The 17,105-nt window shown below is 40.3% G+C and overlaps 1 protein-coding gene across 1 annotated transcript in view; it reads left to right on the top strand.

Annotated features, from left to right (window-relative positions):
* The window catches only part of CUZD1 (CUB and zona pellucida-like domains 1), a 36,860-nt gene extending 20,377 nt beyond the window's left edge, over window positions 1–16,483 (top strand). Inside the window, exons 3-11 of the mRNA XM_011986397.1 lie at window positions 1,991–2,454; window positions 7,211–7,361; window positions 9,306–9,520; window positions 11,076–11,226; window positions 11,581–11,798; window positions 12,282–12,454; window positions 13,532–13,923; window positions 14,695–14,963; window positions 16,182–16,483. Of these exons, the coding sequence (XP_011841787.1) occupies window positions 2,373–2,454; window positions 7,211–7,361; window positions 9,306–9,520; window positions 11,076–11,226; window positions 11,581–11,798; window positions 12,282–12,454; window positions 13,532–13,923; window positions 14,695–14,963; window positions 16,182–16,354 (1,824 nt within the window). The 5' untranslated portion in view covers window positions 1,991–2,372 and the 3' untranslated portion in view covers window positions 16,355–16,483. The remainder of the gene's footprint in view (window positions 1–1,990; window positions 2,455–7,210; window positions 7,362–9,305; window positions 9,521–11,075; window positions 11,227–11,580; window positions 11,799–12,281; window positions 12,455–13,531; window positions 13,924–14,694; window positions 14,964–16,181) is intronic.
* Window positions 16,484–17,105: the final 622 nt, after the last annotated feature.

The raw sequence follows: 17,105 nt of genomic DNA, 5'->3' as shown, positions 1-17,105 counted from the left end.
AGCTGTCTGTAGAGGCCGAGCACTTCCTGGAGGCTGAGCCTCCAGCCCCAGCATGCTCGGGAAGAGGCCAAGTCAGGGCAGCCTCCAGCCGGAGGTCACCTGTCCCCCTTAAGTTTCTGGGCACTGTCTCTGTCCCCTGCCTTTGATTTTCTCTTGTCACCAGCAAGCTCTGACAGATGGAGCACATACAAATCCCCTGTTACCCCACACAGTGGGTGGCCCAGTGCCTGGACCCAGGACGCCTGTGCCAGGGCCTCCCCATGTGGGTGATTACTCCTGGTGCAGGTATTGCAGGGCCTGTGAGGGAGGCAGGTGGGACAAAGGTCTTCAGGATACCCCCACTAGCAGGAGGACAGAGCACCACACATGGGTTTTAGAGCCTTATGGACCCAGTTCCCATCCCAATTTGGCCTTCACCAGGAGAAGTCCCTTTACTCATCTGAGCCACTGTGTCCTTGACGTGAAGTGGGGACTTGCACAGGTGACAGGGAAAAAGCAGTGAGATGATGCAGGTTGACCCCACAGCACCCCATGGTCCCCAGGAAATTGCCAGAGGCCTCAAGGTGGCTTCTCTCCTGACTGGACCTGGAAGCCTGGGTCCTTTACCAGGGCCACCTGACAGAGTGTGGCCACGAAACTCTCACACTCAGTGGAGATGGATTAGGGATGTTGGAGATCCCAGCCATGGGTGACAAAGAGGGGTTCAGAGGGAAAGCCCAGGGTAGGGGTGGGTATTCATGGATACAGCTGCAAGCGATTAGTAACCAGAAGGGTCCCCAGTCTCAAACACCTGTGCCCTGCTAACTCACCCCAGGACACCCAGTCCTGCGTCATCCACAACCAGCCCGGGCAGACAGGAATGAAGCAGAGCCAGGCAGGGGCTTTGGGGAGTGTCCAAGCTCCTCCTGAGCATCCCAGATGCTGCCTTTCCCCTACAAGGGCCCAACAAGGAATGGATCCCCTGGGTCACAGTGTAGGACTGTGCTCTCCCTAGGGAGGTGTCCTGGGCTTCAGCACCATCAGAACAACACAGAGGGGCTGACGGTAGCCAGAGGGTTTCACCCTAGGAGACTCAGCCTACACGGGTGTCAGACCTCCCCAGAGCTGCACAAAGGTTCTTCAGAAAGTAGCCAGTCCTGGCATTGTCCTCTCAATATGTTCCACCTGAACTTAGAGTGAAACCCAGACTCATTTGCCCTATGGGTCCTTCCCCATCTGACCTTCACCTGCTCCTCTCCATCCTCCCCTCCCAGCTCATTCCTCCCACTCATGTCCAGCCAGGCTGTTCTTTCTTCCGTACTGTTATAGGTGTGCCCACCTGGTCCCTGCCTCAGGGCCTGTGCACTTGCCCTCTCTTTTGCCTAAGATGCAACACCCAAGCTCAGATCACCCATGAATGCCTCCCTCTTATCTTTCTGCCTTCGTTCCGATTTCATCTCTCAAGATGCCCTCCTTCTCACTGTCAGGTTTCCTCCCCACCCCAAGGCAACCACCATCTATGCAGTCAGCCTGTTATTGTATCCATAGCTCCTCTCACCATTTGAATTCTTCATTTATTTTTGTTGTCTAACTCTCCACTTAGAATACAAGTTTCATGAGGGCAGGACTGCGTCTCTCACATTCAATTCTATATTGCTTAGGCCCTAGATCAATAAGTAATATTTACTGATTGAATGAAAAGAGGGCAGCCCCCACCCACCACCACTTGCTCCTCCCAGTCTCACTGTGGACACTAGGATTTCTTTCTCTCGGCTGCAAAACACCATGCCTGAGAGATTAATTCACCTGCTTCAACCTCTCCAGACATAACTGGTTAGAAATCCCTGTAGGGGAATCTGGATCTGTCCTCTTTTTCTCTTCATCCCTACCCTCTTCCCCTCCCCCACTGGGTTAGCCAACTGGCAGGGCATCTGAATGTCCCAGCTGGACCCAGATTTTGCCCAGGTGCTGCACCACCTGCCTTGCCCCACTGGCCTTTGTTCTGCCACAGGCTCTCTTCTCAAAGCAGAGCCCTGAAGACTTCAATGATGTCAATGAGGCCACCTGTTTGTGATGTGCAGGCACAGAAGAAAGGCACAGCTCCCCATCAGTTTCATGGAGAATAACTCAGTGGCTGCTGGGAACCAGCTGCTGGAGATTCCCACAAAGAGCTTCCACTGGGTGTCAACCCTTCCGGGAAGGATTTGAGGAGAGGGAACCCTCACTGTGGGGACTGCTGATAAGAAACCAGTCACACAGCTGCTCTATTCTCACACAAATCTACCCCATTGCATGGCTGGAACTGACGTTTCCCTGGAGGTGTCCAGAAAGCTGATGTAACACAGAGGCTATAAAAGCTGCCAGTCTTTAAGGCTGCTCAGCCCCTTGCCAAAATGGAGCTTGTAAAAAGGCTCATGCCACTGATCCTCTTAATTCTCTCCTGTTTGGCGGAGTTGACAATGGCAGAGGCTGAAGGTAAGAAAATTGAACCAGATTTATTCACCAAAACAGAGAAATTCTTCTCTTAAGAGGCTTCTTTCAAAATTTTTCGAAGTGGCCCCAGTTTAGAGAAAAATGTACTCTAATGCTCCTGGGGGGGATTTTAAATTAGTTCGAATTTTATTTGGCTCATCTGACAATGTCCATAAACATATCAAAAGCGTATAGAATTTTACTGGGTAATTTTACTGCTAAGAGTTTATGTTTTGGAAATAAGCATAAAAGTGTCCAAAGATATCTGTATAAATATGTGCACTTAGATAATTGTAAACTACAACATGAATTTTCATTATCTGTTATGGTAAATCCATACAATGGAACACTGGTTTTTGCAACTTAAAAAAAAATGATGGCTGGGGGTGGTGGCTCACGCCTGTAATCCCAGCACTTTGGGAGGCTGAGGAGGGTGGATCACGAGGTCAGGAGTTTGAGACCAGCCTGGCCAACATGGTGAAACCCTGTCTCTACTAAATTACAAAAATTAACCAGGTGTGGTGGTACGCACCTGTAGTCCCAGCTACTCGGGAGGCTGAGGCAGGAGAATCGCTTGAACCCGGGAGATGGAGGTTGCAGTGAGCTGTGATCATGCCACTGCACTCCAGCCTGGGTGACAGAGCAAGACTGTCTCAAAAAAAAAAAAAAAAAAAAAGACTCTGATCTATAATGTGTCCATAGATCACATTAAGAGAAAAAGAAAGATCTGAAGTTTGTATCATATGATGGTTCTTATGTTTGAAATATATACATTCAAGCGTTTTACACATCTAGAAATAGAAGAGGAAAGGAAAAGGTGTGGAAGAATTTACACCAAGGTTTTAGTGATGATTGTTTCTGGGTGGATGGGGTTATGAGAGTATATGGGAGAATAAATAAAAATAAACCTTTGTTCCTATGTAGGTGGGCTTTTTGACCATTAGTCAAAATCTTGGTGGGATTTTGAATTAGTAATAATTTTATGTGTGCCTATCTGACAATGTACATAAAAATATAAGAATTTACCAAATAATTTTTTAAAATTTTATAGAAAAGAATTTTCACTATGTTGCACAGTCTGGTCTTGAACTCCTGAGCTCAAGCGATCTACCCGCTTTGGCCTCCCAAAGTGCTGGGATTACAGGTGTGAGCCACCACGCCCAGCCCCTTACTGGATAATTTCACTGCTAACAGTTTATCTTTAGGATCCAGTTATTTTTCCTCTTCTCCTTTTCTCTTTCTTCTCTTCTTTCTCCTTTTCAATAACAGCTTTATTAAGATATGATTCACATACCATAAAATCCACCATTTTAAAGTATACAATTTAGTGTTTTTTAGTATATACACAGAATTGTGCAACAATCACCACTATCTAATTCCAGAACATATTCTTCACCCCCAAAAGAAACGGTCTCAGGCTCAGCACGATGGCTCAAATCTACAATCCCAGCACTTTGGGGGGCTGACATGGGAGCATTGCTTGACGCTGAGAGTTTGAGACCACCCTGAACAACGTAGTGAGACCTCGACTCTACAAAATTAAAAAAAAAATTTTAGCCGGGCATGGTGGTACATGACTGTAGTCCCAGCTACTCTGGTGGCTGCGGTGGGAGGATCACTTGAGCCCGGTAGTTTGAGTCTGCAGTGAGCTATGATTGTGCCATCGCAATCCAGTATAGGTAACAGAGTAAGACTCTCTGTCTGTCTGTCTCTCTCTCTCTCTCTCTCTCTCTATATATATATATATAGTGTCTCTATATATAGTCTATAGTCTCTCTATATATAGTCTATATATATAGTCTCTCTATATAGACCAATGTTTAATATATCTATAACTATATATTTTATATAGAGACTAATATATATAGACTAATGTTGCGATGAATAGTAGTGTACAAGTTTTTGTGTGGACATATATATATATATATATGTATGTATATATATGTATAAAGAAACTCTGTATTCACTACCGGTCACTCTCCATTTCTCCTGATGTCTCCAGCACAAGTAAACCACTACTCTACTTTCTGTCTCTATAAATTTACTTATTCTGGATATTTCACATAAATGAAATCATGTAATATATGGTCTTTCACTTAGCATAATATTTTCAAGGTTCATATACTTATTGTAGCGTGTATCAGTACAATCAGCCCTGAGTACCTGTGGGTTCAGCATTCATGGATTCAACCAACCATGAATTGAAAACATTTGAAAAAAAATAGTTGGTTAGGGAACACGTACAGACTTTTTTCCTTGTCGTTATTTCCTAAACAATATAGTATAACAACTATTTACACATCATTTACATTGTGTTATAAATAACCTAGAGATATTTTGAAGTGTACAGGATGTGTATAGGTCACAGGCAAACACTAAGTCATTTTACATAAGGGACTCCAACATCCATGGATTTTGGTGTCCACAGGGGGTCCTGGAACCAATCATTCGTGGACACCAAGGGACAACTGTACCTCTTTTTTTTTTTTTTTTTTTTTTTTTTTTTTTTTGACGGGGTCTCGCTCTGTCACCCAGGCTGGAGTGCAGTGGCGGGATCTCAGCTCACTGCAAGCTCCGCCTCCCGGGTTCACGCCATTCTCCTGCCTCAGCCTCCCGAGTAGCTGGGACTACAGGCGCCTGCCACCTCGCCCGGCTAAGTTTTTATATTTTTAGTAGAGACGGGGTTTCACTGTGTTAGCCAGGATGGTCTTGATCTTCTGACCTCGTGATCCGCCCGTCTCGGCCTCCCAAAGTGCTGGGATTACAGGCTTGAGCCACCGCGCCCAGCCACCTCATTTCTTTTTATTGCTGAATAATATTCCAATGTATGGATAGACCACATTTTATTTATTTATTCATCAATTGATGAATATTTGACTTATCAGGACTAACGTTGCAATGAATATAGTATACAAGTTTTTGTGTGGACATTTGTTTTTATTTCTTTTGGGGATATGCCTAGTGGTAGAATTGCTGGGTTATGATAACTGTATGTTTAATCTTTTGAGGAACTAACTGCCAGACAGTTTTCCATAGCAGCTGTACCACTTTACAATCCCATGAGCAGTGTATAAGCATTCCAGTTTCTCCATGTCCTTGTCAATGCTTGCTGTTTTCTGTGTTTGACTCTAGCCATCCTAATGCATATGAAGTGATATCTCATGGTTTTGATTTGTATTTCCCTGATGACTAATGAGGCTGAGTATATCTTCATGTGCATATTGGCCATTTATAGATCTTCTTTGGAAAAATGTCTATTCTGGTTCTTTGTCCTTTTTAAATTGGATTATTTGCCTTTTAATTATTTAATTGTAAGAATTATTTATACATTCTAGCAATCAAGTGTCTTTTAAAAACCATCCTTTTTTTTTTCCCCCAGGTTGATCTATGAATTCAGTGCAATTCCAATAAAGATCCCAGTAAGAATATTAAATAGATAAAGATATGCTGACTCTAAAATTTACATGAAAAAGCAAAGGAACTGGAATAGCCAAAACAATTTTGCAAAAGAACAGTAAAGTTGGAACATTCATGTTACCTAATTTTAAGACTTCTGATAAACTACAGTAATCGAGAAGGTGTGGTTTGCCAAAAGGATAGACACAGAAGATTGAAACAGAATAGAGAGTTCAGAAATAGATCCACACAAATATGGTCCATTGATTTTTGACAAAAGTGCAAAGGCAATTTAATGGAGAAAGGAGAGCCTTTTCGTCAAATGGTCTTGGTACAATTGGACACCCATATGCAAAAAATAAACTCAACCTAAGCCTCATTTCTTATCCATAAATTAGCTTAAAATGGATCATAGTTCTAAATGTAAAATGTAAAACTATATTATTTTTAAAAAGAAAACAGGAGAAATCTTTGTAACCTGGGGTTAAGCAAAGAGTTCTTAGACAAAACACCAAAAGCACAACCCATAAAAGAAACTATTACTAAATTGGACTTTATAAAAAATTTAAAACTTTTATTTTGGGAAAGACACTGTTAAGAGGATGAAAAGACAAGATACAGATTGGGAGAAAATATTTTCAAATTGCAGATGCAACAAAGGACTTGTATTCAGCATATATAAAAAACTCAAAACCCAATAATAAAAACAAAAAGCTAAGTTAGAAAAAGGGCAGAAGACTTAGAGATACTCACTAAAAAGGATATATAGAAGGAAAATAAGAACATGAAATGATGTTCAATGTCATTAGCCGTTAGGGAAATGCAAGTTAAAAAACCACGATGGGATGCTGCTACATATCTGTTAGAATGGCTAAACAAAGCCATACAAAAACCTGACAGTAGTGTGTGTTGATTAGCATGTGGTGCAACTGGAACTCTCATACATCGTTGGTTGGATTATGAAATAGAACAGCCACTCTGGCAAATGGTTTGGCAGTTTCTTATGAAGTTAAATATACACTTAACATATGACCCAGTGATATCACTCCTAGGTATTTATGCTAGAGAAATAAAGACACATGTTCATATGGAAACCTATTAAAAATACAAACCATCCTTCTTCAGGTCCTAATATAGTCTCTTTTATGGACTATATGTAGAGAAGTTACAAATACTTCTCCTCAAACGGTTCAAGACGGAGAAATCAACTGCTTTTGACTTACTTTGGAGTAAGCTAAGTGCCATCCACAATTAGCTGTCTGCTTCTATGTATATTACATGTGAGAGGTAGATTCCTAATCTCTCAGAGAGGGGAAAGGGTCTGTTGTTGACTTTCCTCAGTGCCATCTGTGGTCTCTAACAGGCAATTCAAGCTGCAGTGTCACTCTAGGGGGTGCCAATATGGCAGAGACCCACAAAGCCATGATCCTGCAACTCAATCCCAGTGAGAACTGCACCTGGACAATAGAAAGACCAGAAAACAAAAGCATCAGAATTATCTTTTCCTATATCCAGTAAGTAGAAGCTTTAGTTTCCTAATAAGGGATATCAAACTCTGACCACATTGGGTTGGGTAGGGGTCTCTCTGTAGAAAGAATTCAGCTGCTGCTAGAGCTGGTAGTGACACTGACAACCATCATGATGATGATGGTGATGGGGATGATGGCTGGTAGTCACTGATAATGGCTGTGCCTGGCACTGGCTCACAGAGGTCCTTCAAGGTCAGCACTATAATAGTACTACGGACACAGCAAGGTTGAGAACTTGTCTGAGGTCACACAAATAGTGAATAGCATGACCACGGTTAGAACCTAGCTGGTCTAGTTCCAGTTTCTTGGCCTTAAAACACTAAACTTTGGTTCCAAATTTTGCTATGCATTTGAATATGTGGGGGAGCTTTCACACACCCGGACTCCCAGGCTGTACACTACATAATTAGATTATAATCTCTGGGGGTAGACTCCAGGCATCAATTTTTTTATTTTATAGTTTTTATTTTGAAATAAGTATACATTTATAAGTGCTTTTTATAAGTGCCCAGGTGACCCCAGTGTGAGGCCAAGCTAAGAACATGACTCTGCCCTGCAGAGACACTCAGTGTTTCCTGAGATCTGTCTCTAGTTAATCCTCTCAATAACCCTCTGGCCAGATGCAGTCTAATCCCCATTCCATAGATGAGAAAACCCAGAGAAGTCACTTACCAGGTCCAAGACTAAAAAATAATAAAAATGGGATAGAAACTGAATCCAAGCAGCCCGGCTCCAGAGCCCCCACTCTTATGCCTGTCCCAGTGGTTCTTATACTTGATCATACATCAGAAGCATGTGGAAGACTTGTTAAAACACAACTGCTGGGCCCCATAGCTGGAGTCTCTATTATCTTATTCAGCTGGAGTGTGTGGGACCTGAGAATCTGCATAGCTGACAAATGCCCAGGTGATGTTGATGCTGCAGGTCCAAGTACCACACTTTTGAGAACCATAGTAGCCCTGTACCACTGAAGCTGGAATTTGACTTATCCTTCAAAAAGCAAAAGAGTCCTCAAATTTACTGGAATGGTTGCTGAGAAACATATATGCTATTCTTGCTGTGTAAGGAGAGAGGGGAAGAGAAAGTGTGGGTAGAGCAAGGGAGGCGAGAAATTAACATTTAACATCTATTGCACACCTGTGTGCCAGGCCTGTGGCAGGTGCTTCATATTCAGAATATTATAAACCTCACACAATAATGAGAAGTAGGCTGTGATATCCCCATTTTACAGATGAGAAAACTGAAGCCAGGAAAGGTTAAATCACTGATTTAATTTTATACAGCAGGTAAGTGACTAAAGTGGAAAGAGAACCCAGATTTCTCTACCGTTGTATTACTTCCTGTAAGTTTGGACATATGTCCTCTGAGGATATTTGGGGAGACCCTGTCAGAATGGGCAGCAAACTAAAACCCTGGGCTGTCCTGTCCAATGCAGGGCATGGGACTGTCCTTCAGAATGAGGAAGTGGTGGTGATATAAGGGAAGGAAGGAGCAACTAGGGAGGTGCTAAGGTTTGGGAAAGGTGGCTGTGGAAGAAGAGTTGCTTCACCTTTCAATAGCCTTGGATATCAAGCGTCAATGGGAAACAATTCTAAACAAGAAGGTTCATCAAAGAGTTACATGGACATGGGGAATAGGAGAGATAGAAATAGGTAGAAGGAAAGGAATTCTGATTCCAGGCCCATCCTCATCATTTACTTGATATGAGACATAGGCAAAGCAGTTTACCTCCCTGCGCCCATTAAAATTGACAGTTTGTGATTTGATGTTGAGGATGGTGGGGTTGGTGATTGGTCTTGGAGACGTTTAAATGAAAACAGATGTGCCACCACTTTGTAAATTTACATGCCTAGGTGAGCAATTGACTCTGCTCTGCAAACCCCCTTTGCTTGTGACACTTCTCCAGCCACAGTTGTGTTTTGTCCACAGGCTTGATCCAGATGGAAGCTGTGAAAGTGAAAACATTAAAGTCTTTGACGGAACCTCCAGCAATGGGCCTCTGCTAGGGCAAGTCTGCAGTAAAAACGACTATGTTCCTGTATTTGAATCATCAGCCAGTACATTGACGTTTCAAATAGTTACTGACTCGGCAAGAATTCAACGAACTGTCTTTGTCTTCTACTACTTCTTCTCTCCTAACACCTGTAAGTCATCATTTACACAACCTTCACTCACATCTCCTGCAAGCACAGGTTACACACTCTCCTGTCTGGGTTCTTATAATCTTCAGTCTGAGTATATTCTCTCAGAGTCTTTTCTATTTGAGAGAGCAGTAGTTCTCTAACTCATCTGTGCATAAGAATCATTTGGAGAGCTTGTGAAATCGTAGATCCCAGCCCCATCACAGATATTGTGATTCATTGGTTCTGGGTGGAGCACATGATCTTGCCTTTCTAACCAGTTCCCAGATGAGGCAGAGACAAAGGGCTGATCAGATGGCTACATGTTGAGGGGTACTGTGTTAGAGCCCCAAAGCAGAGACTCCACATTCAGCCTGTTTAATAGTAACCCTAGTATCTTCTGCAATGCTTCTTCAGGGACCGCACCTCCCTATGCTCTGATTCCTTAGATCTTGGTTGGGGTTATTGAACCTTTGTGTTTAACAAGTCCCTCGGATGATTCTGACAATGAAGATTGGAGAGTGCATGCTGGAAATCTCTGGTCTCACCACTGAAATTTAAGACCGTCAGGTGGTTGGAGGCTACATTTACAGGGCTCTGCATTCACGGCACCTACATTCCACTGTGATCCAAAGCAGAATGCCAAGAACATCTGCAAGTGGGTTCATGAGGAGGGCTCCACTGTGGATTTCGTTCCAAGGCCCAGAGCTGACCATGTCACTCGCCTCCTGAAACCACTGACTTCTTGGTACCATCCAATCTCCAGAGTGCAGCAGTCAAGGTTTTCCCAAGCTGGACCCAGGCCACCTTTTCAAGCCTTGCCTCTAGCTGCTGCCTGGCATGCACCCTATGCTTCAGCCAATCTAAACCATTTTCATCTCCAAAAAGAGCTCTCTGCATTGTTTCTCCCCATTTCATCTGTCCAGCTGCTTCCTTATGTACTTACTGGGGAAAGGAGAGACCAAGGGCTGCTTCATGAAGGCTGTTTCTGAGCTGAGCTTTGAACAATAGCATGGTGAGGTAGGTGGAGGGGGGAGTCAGGGAAGAGCACTCACCTCTACTGGAGCTGACAGCCAAGGAGTCATGGGAAGAAAGGGAGGATAGAACAGAGGCTGATGAGACTAGAAAGCTGAGCTGGTGAGAGTGAGGAAGAGCCTTCAAGGGAGCGTGTGACTTTATTTTCTATGGTGCAGTTCAGGTAATGGGAGTCTCTCCAGATGCAGCACATCTTACAGCACAACTTTAATATGATTCATTTGGCAATAGTATAAAGATTTCCTCTCTGCCCTGCACCAGTGGGCAGAAATTTCAATGATAAAAAAGGATGAAAACCTCAATATGTGACCCATGGGAAAGACGGAGATGGAATCATACTCAGGAGAGACGTGTTAAGCTCGATACACGACACAGAAATTAAAAGCAGTCACTATTTTGATATGAAAACCTCAATATGTGACCCATGGGAAAGACGGAGATGGAATCATACTCAGGAGAGACGTGTTAAGCTCGATGCACGACACAGAAATTAAAAGCAGTCACTTTTGATGTTCATTCTTGACCACCTTCACATCCATTTCAGCTATTCTAAACTGTGGCGGTCACCTGGATACCTTGGAAGGATCCTTCACCAGCCCCAATTACCCAAATCCGCATCCTGAGCTGGCGTATTGTGTATGGCACATACAAGTGGAGAAAGGTTACAAGATAAAACTAAACTTCAAAGAGATTTTGTAAGTACTGCTGCCCAATTCTGTTGGAACAAATGTAGTAAACCCACCTGGCAACTGGGGGATTGGGGGAAGAGAAATTATCATATGTAATTCCCATATATGGGCACTTTTCAAAGAACTGATGAAGAAGGGAAAACAGTGATGCTATTCCATTGAACTAAGATGACTATTTTTCTGAAGATTCTGAGGTCCTTGTCAGGGACTATCAAAACCCCAGGTTTGTCCTCGTAAACCTGAGATACCATTGAAGGAAAAAAAAATCCATAATCACTTAAGAGTAGGATTGTTGGGATGTTGGAAAATAGAATTGAATTGGTTTGAAACTCTTTTTCACCAGAGGCCCTCATTCTCTAGCCTAGAAATAGACAAACAGTGCAAATTTGACTTTCTTGCCATCTATGATGGCCCCTCCACCAACTCTGGCCTGATTGGGCAAGTCTGTGGCCATGTGACTCCCACCTTCGAATCGTCATCAAACTCTCTGACTGTCGTGTTGTCTACAGATTATGCCAATTCTTACCGGGGCTTTTCTGCTTCCTACACCTCAATTTATGCAGAAAACATCAACACTAGTAAGTCATGTTTTATGTTCTTAGCTATTTTGAGCTCTCTGAAGATTGCATACATAGAAACTGTTAATTGTTAGCCTACCTGTGGCTATTCCTATTTGCAAGCATGTCATATATACTTGGGAACATATTCATAATCTTAAGCTTGACAATCATTTCTGTGCATTGCTTAATGCAAGAGGAAATTAATGATTTTATTAACCTGAAAAAAATTTATGCAGATAATATGGACTGTTTCTCTTAATTCTTTCTGCAAAGACACAATTAAAAACATCAGGTTTGCAGATTCTAGCTCTAAACAAGGTCACAATGAACACAGTAAAAGGTGAATCAACTGCTTGGCTATCTCAAAGTTATGGTTACTATTTAGGGCAAAATGTTTTTGACTTCTTATATATTTACTTGTACACATAGCTCTTCAAGATCCAACATTCCTAGCTGGCATAAACATGACCATTCTTTTTTTTTTTTTTTTCCCCCTGACAGCATCTTTAACTTGCTCTTCTGACAGGATGAGAGTTATTATAAGCAAATCTTACCTAGAGGCTTTTAACTCTAATGGGAATACCTTACAACTAAAAGACCCAACTTGCAGACCAAAATTATCAAATGTTGTGGAATTTTCTATCCCTCTTAATGGATGTGGTACAATCAGAAAGGTAAAGTGAAATACTGATAGCTGGATTTTGTCAAATGCTGAGTGCATGTTGAGCAATGCAGTCAGGGTAATGCTTGCTAGCTGCTGTAACAAACAGCCCCCAAATTTTAGTGGCTTAACCACATGAGAAGCATGTGAAGACGTATTAGTGCACATACCCATTCATACATAGCTGCTAAATTGCTGGATTCATTTTCAGGACAAGTGGGGTTATCTTTCACAGAAGGTAAAGAACTCTGAAAACTCACTAAAGAGAGTTTGAACATCTTTATGCAGTTGGCTTAATAACCTACCAGTAACACTTATGCACAAAATGTTTACACCTTGTATTTAGTGAAGATATAGCTGAATTTTTAGGATCTTCTTCTTTTCCTTTTAAAGACAGAAAATAAAATGTTAAAAAAAAATGAAACCTGAAGGATATTACTGGAAGTTTGTGATTTGTTCTACATTTTTCTAGAAGTCCCATTCAAGATTTCAAACATTTTCAACCTTTGGTCTCTTTAGGATACATACCATAAACTTTTCCCTCAGACATTAAATAATAACCTAATTGAAAAGAATGGTGGCTAATCCAGAGGAATTGATAAAGACAGAAGTAAATCATCGTATATTGCTAAAAATGAACACATAGGCTTTATTACACTGTGAACCCCCAGGGAAGGCAGCTAAGGGCCTTCCTCTTGCAGACCCTTGGTCTACATATATTTTGGAAACTGCCCCGTTAGCCACACTAACTTAAAGCTCCTTAAGGAAAGCAATATATAGTAAGGTTTAATGTCTTCTCAAGACTGGAAATTTGCATTCAAAATGGATTTTACTGTAACTGAAAAAAATTCTGTCTGATTCTATCTTCAGGTCTCTGTAATACAAGCTGTATTTCTCATCTCATTCTTTCTTTCTTTCCTAGAATATTTCTTCAATGAAATACATTTAAGGTTTATAGTATTCTGACATGAAAGCTGTTACCTCATGATTTAAGAAAATTATATCTGTACCTGCAAATGTTATCCACATCTATGCTCTAAAATATTACTGGATTTAAAATATAAAAATTGAATTCTATCTTGTTCTGCAGGTAGAAGATCAGTCAATTACTTACACCAATATAATCACCTTTTCTGCATCCTCACCTTCTGAAGTGATCACCCGTCAGAAACAACTCCAGATTATTGTGAAGTGTGAAATGGAACATAATTCTACACTGGGGTTGATATACATAACAGAAGATGATGTAATACAAAATCAAAATGCACTGGGCAAATATAACACAAGCATGGCTCTTTTTGAATCCGATTCATTTGAAAAGACTATACTCGAGTCACCATATTACGTGGATTTGAACCAAACTCTTTTTGTTCAAGTTAGTGTGCACACCTCAGATCCAAATTTGGTGGTGTTTCTGGATACCTGTAGAGCCTCTCCCACCTCTGACCTTGCGTCTCCAACCTATGACCTAATCAAGAGTGGGTATGTATTAATGTAACTGATGTATGTATGGTATTTCTTCCTGTGGAATAATAATTTCAATAAAGTAATTTTTTGTGTTGTATATATATACATTTTTCCTAGTACTACATGAAATTTCATTAAATTTATTCTAATCATTTTATAAAATACAATTACTATGTACTGATTATGAATAATTTAAATTTAAACATTTATGCAGATACAGCTTATATCCTCTAGAATTTTAAGTGTATTTACAAAATATTTGCTGGTAGAAACAAATTTATTTTTGTTATAAAAGCTCTATTTTTGTTTTTGTGTTTTGCACATTTTGGTTTTTGTGAAGCAAAACCTAGAAGATTATTTCATGTGTATTATCTTTAAAATACAACGCCATCAGTAAAACACATGTAGCATCCTTAAGAAAAAATGTAGAAAGTTCTTATTTGAAAGGAACAATTTCCTTTTTTCCTTACAATTTGTTGGATTTTAACTATGTCATTTGTACTGATACATTAATGATAAAGATGTAAGGAAAGAAGTCTGACTTCCAATACATAAGTATTGGTTTTCTGATTAAGTTATATGGACCAGGAATTTTAGAGCTAGAAAGAACCTTGCTATCTTACCCAGGAATCAGATCTATAGTCTTAACACACTGTAGTGTAAACTAGAGACACCGTCTTTCACGAGAGATTTTTGGATTCACAGCTTAATTCAGAGAAAATTTTTGGAATGGAAAAGACTGAATTTGTCTGTATCTTCTAAACATGTTCATAAATTCTGTTCCAGATGTAGTCGAGATGAGACTTGTAAGGTGTATCCCTTATTTGGACACTATGGGAGATTCCAGTTTAATGCTTTTAAATTCTTGAGAAGTTTGAGCTCCGTGTATCTGCAATGTAAAGTTTTGATATGTGATAGCAGTGACCACCAGTCTCGCTGCAGTCAAGGTTGTGTCTCCAGAAGCAAACGAGACATTTCTTCATATAAATGGAAAACAGATTCCATCATAGGACCCATTCGTCTGAAAAGGGATCGAAGTGCAAGTGGTAATTCAGGTAAGACAAAAAGCTATTTCATGATCAAAAAGCACATCATGGCTCATAAAATGCTGCTTAAATCCAGTAACTCTTAAGCATGTACAGTTTAGAGATTTATAATAGGAGCTTTAACAAATAAGCTGAATTTTAAGTATACAGGATTAGTATTTATTTCCATCAGTTGATAATATGCATACTATGTACAGTGTAAGCATATGATACACTGATAGTTTGCCGTTCATTTGGATTTTGAGTTTAAGTATAATGTCCTCATCTCTAAAAACAAGTTCCCTTTAGTTTCCTGACTCCTTATTATAGATGCCATAGCAGATAATTGAATTGAAAGCAATGTATTTTAACCCCTAAATGGGTAAAATAAAATGAACCAGCATTCCACATAATAGCCTATTTGAAAAAAAGTTATTTTTTTTTTTTAAAAAACAAAGAATCTATTATATTAACATAGGCCAGCCCTGCTTCTTTTGAAAGGCTTGAAACCTGAGATCTGCCCAGATACATGAAAGGAATGATGGTAAATACTCAAGGAAGGTTCATAATTAAATGGCTTAAGATAAGCCTTAATGAAAGAAAAACGGTAAGAAGTTATTTCAGTTGAAAATGGCATTAAAGGACCTTATGATCTCTATATTTATTCATTATTATTAGCACGATAAAGAAGTATTTGTAACAAAATATTTCTATGGCAAAAACAGAAAAACAAACAGAAGTTAAATTCAGTAATTTTATAAACTCATTCACTAAGTGGCTTACATAGTGTATCTATAGACACTGTTCTGAAATTAGTTGAAAATTTATAAATGGAAGTCATTATGGAAATACCATCAATATGAGAAAAGTATCTTTTTCCTATTTCAAGGGAACAAACAAATTTTTTTTTTCTGTTGACAAAATGTATTTTGGCAACAGTGAGCAACAGTGACCATTAGTAAGTGAAGCTGCATTTCCATTAGACTGTTATGCTTGAGTTTTACACATTTTTCACGTGATATCAAGAAACCAAACTAAGTCAACTGTTTGAAACGAGTTTAAAATTAAATATAAATATAAATGAATTTAAATATTTGATAATGGTTCCTCTATATTGTGTTGGCATTGTGTGTTATACATTAACTCATATATGAGTCATAGGATATGTACAGGTATTATAAAAGCTACCAACATTTTATAATGTTAACACTTCTTAAAAAGTGATTTTCATCTTGTTTCCCATTTTAGGATTTCAGCATGAAACACATGCGGAAGAAACTCCAAACCAGCCTTTCAACAGTCTGCATCTGTTTTCATTCATGGTTCTAGTTCTGAATGTAGTGATTGTAGCCACAATCACAGTGAGGCATTTTGTAAATCAACGGGCATACTACAAATACCAGAAGCTGCAGAACTATTAACCAACAGGTCCAACCCTAAGTGAGACACGTTCCTCCAGGATGCCAAAGAAAATGCTACCTCGTGGCTACATATATTATGAATAAATTAGGAAGGGCCTGAAAGTGACACACAGGCCTACATGTCACTGTGTCAGCGTGTTTCATTACAGGATGATGGAAATAAATACCACGCCAGTTGGCTCTCATTTTAGGAACTAAAGATACAAAAATATTACATGAGGCTGGGCATGTGGCTCACGCCTATAATCTCAGCACTTTGGGAGGCCAAGGTGGGTGGATCACCTGAGGTCCGGAGTTCGAGACCAGCCTGATGAACATGGTGAAACCCCGTCTCTACTAAAAATACAAAAATTAGCCCTGGGTGCAGTGGCACATGCCTGTCATCCCAGCCACTCGGAAGGCTGAGGCAGGAGAGTCACTTGAACCTGGGAGGCGGAGGTTGCAGTGAGCCAAGATCACACCATTGCACTCTAGCCTGGGCAACAAGAGCGAAACTCTGTCTCAAAAAAAAAAAAAAAAAAAAAAAAATTTACACGAATTAACACCTCCTTTTATCAATACAAAGCATTTTAACCAAATATTAGGTGAAAAGGCTTATTTTTACTTAAGAAAAGTAGCCTTCAAAGATAGATGTATTTATTTTTAGATGCAAATATGCTACTCTTTGAAACATCAAAAGTTACGATTTCTGAAACTAAAGCGTGAGGAGAACCGCAGTCTCCTTGATCCACATGCCTTCCTGCTTTCACGC

This window comes from Mandrillus leucophaeus, unplaced genomic scaffold, assembly GCF_000951045.1.
Source record: "Mandrillus leucophaeus isolate KB7577 unplaced genomic scaffold, Mleu.le_1.0 Scaffold299, whole genome shotgun sequence".
NCBI lineage: Eukaryota > Metazoa > Chordata > Mammalia > Primates > Cercopithecidae > Mandrillus > Mandrillus leucophaeus.
Note: the sequence above shows the minus strand (reverse complement) of the source record. Positions and strands in the feature narration are given on the sequence as shown.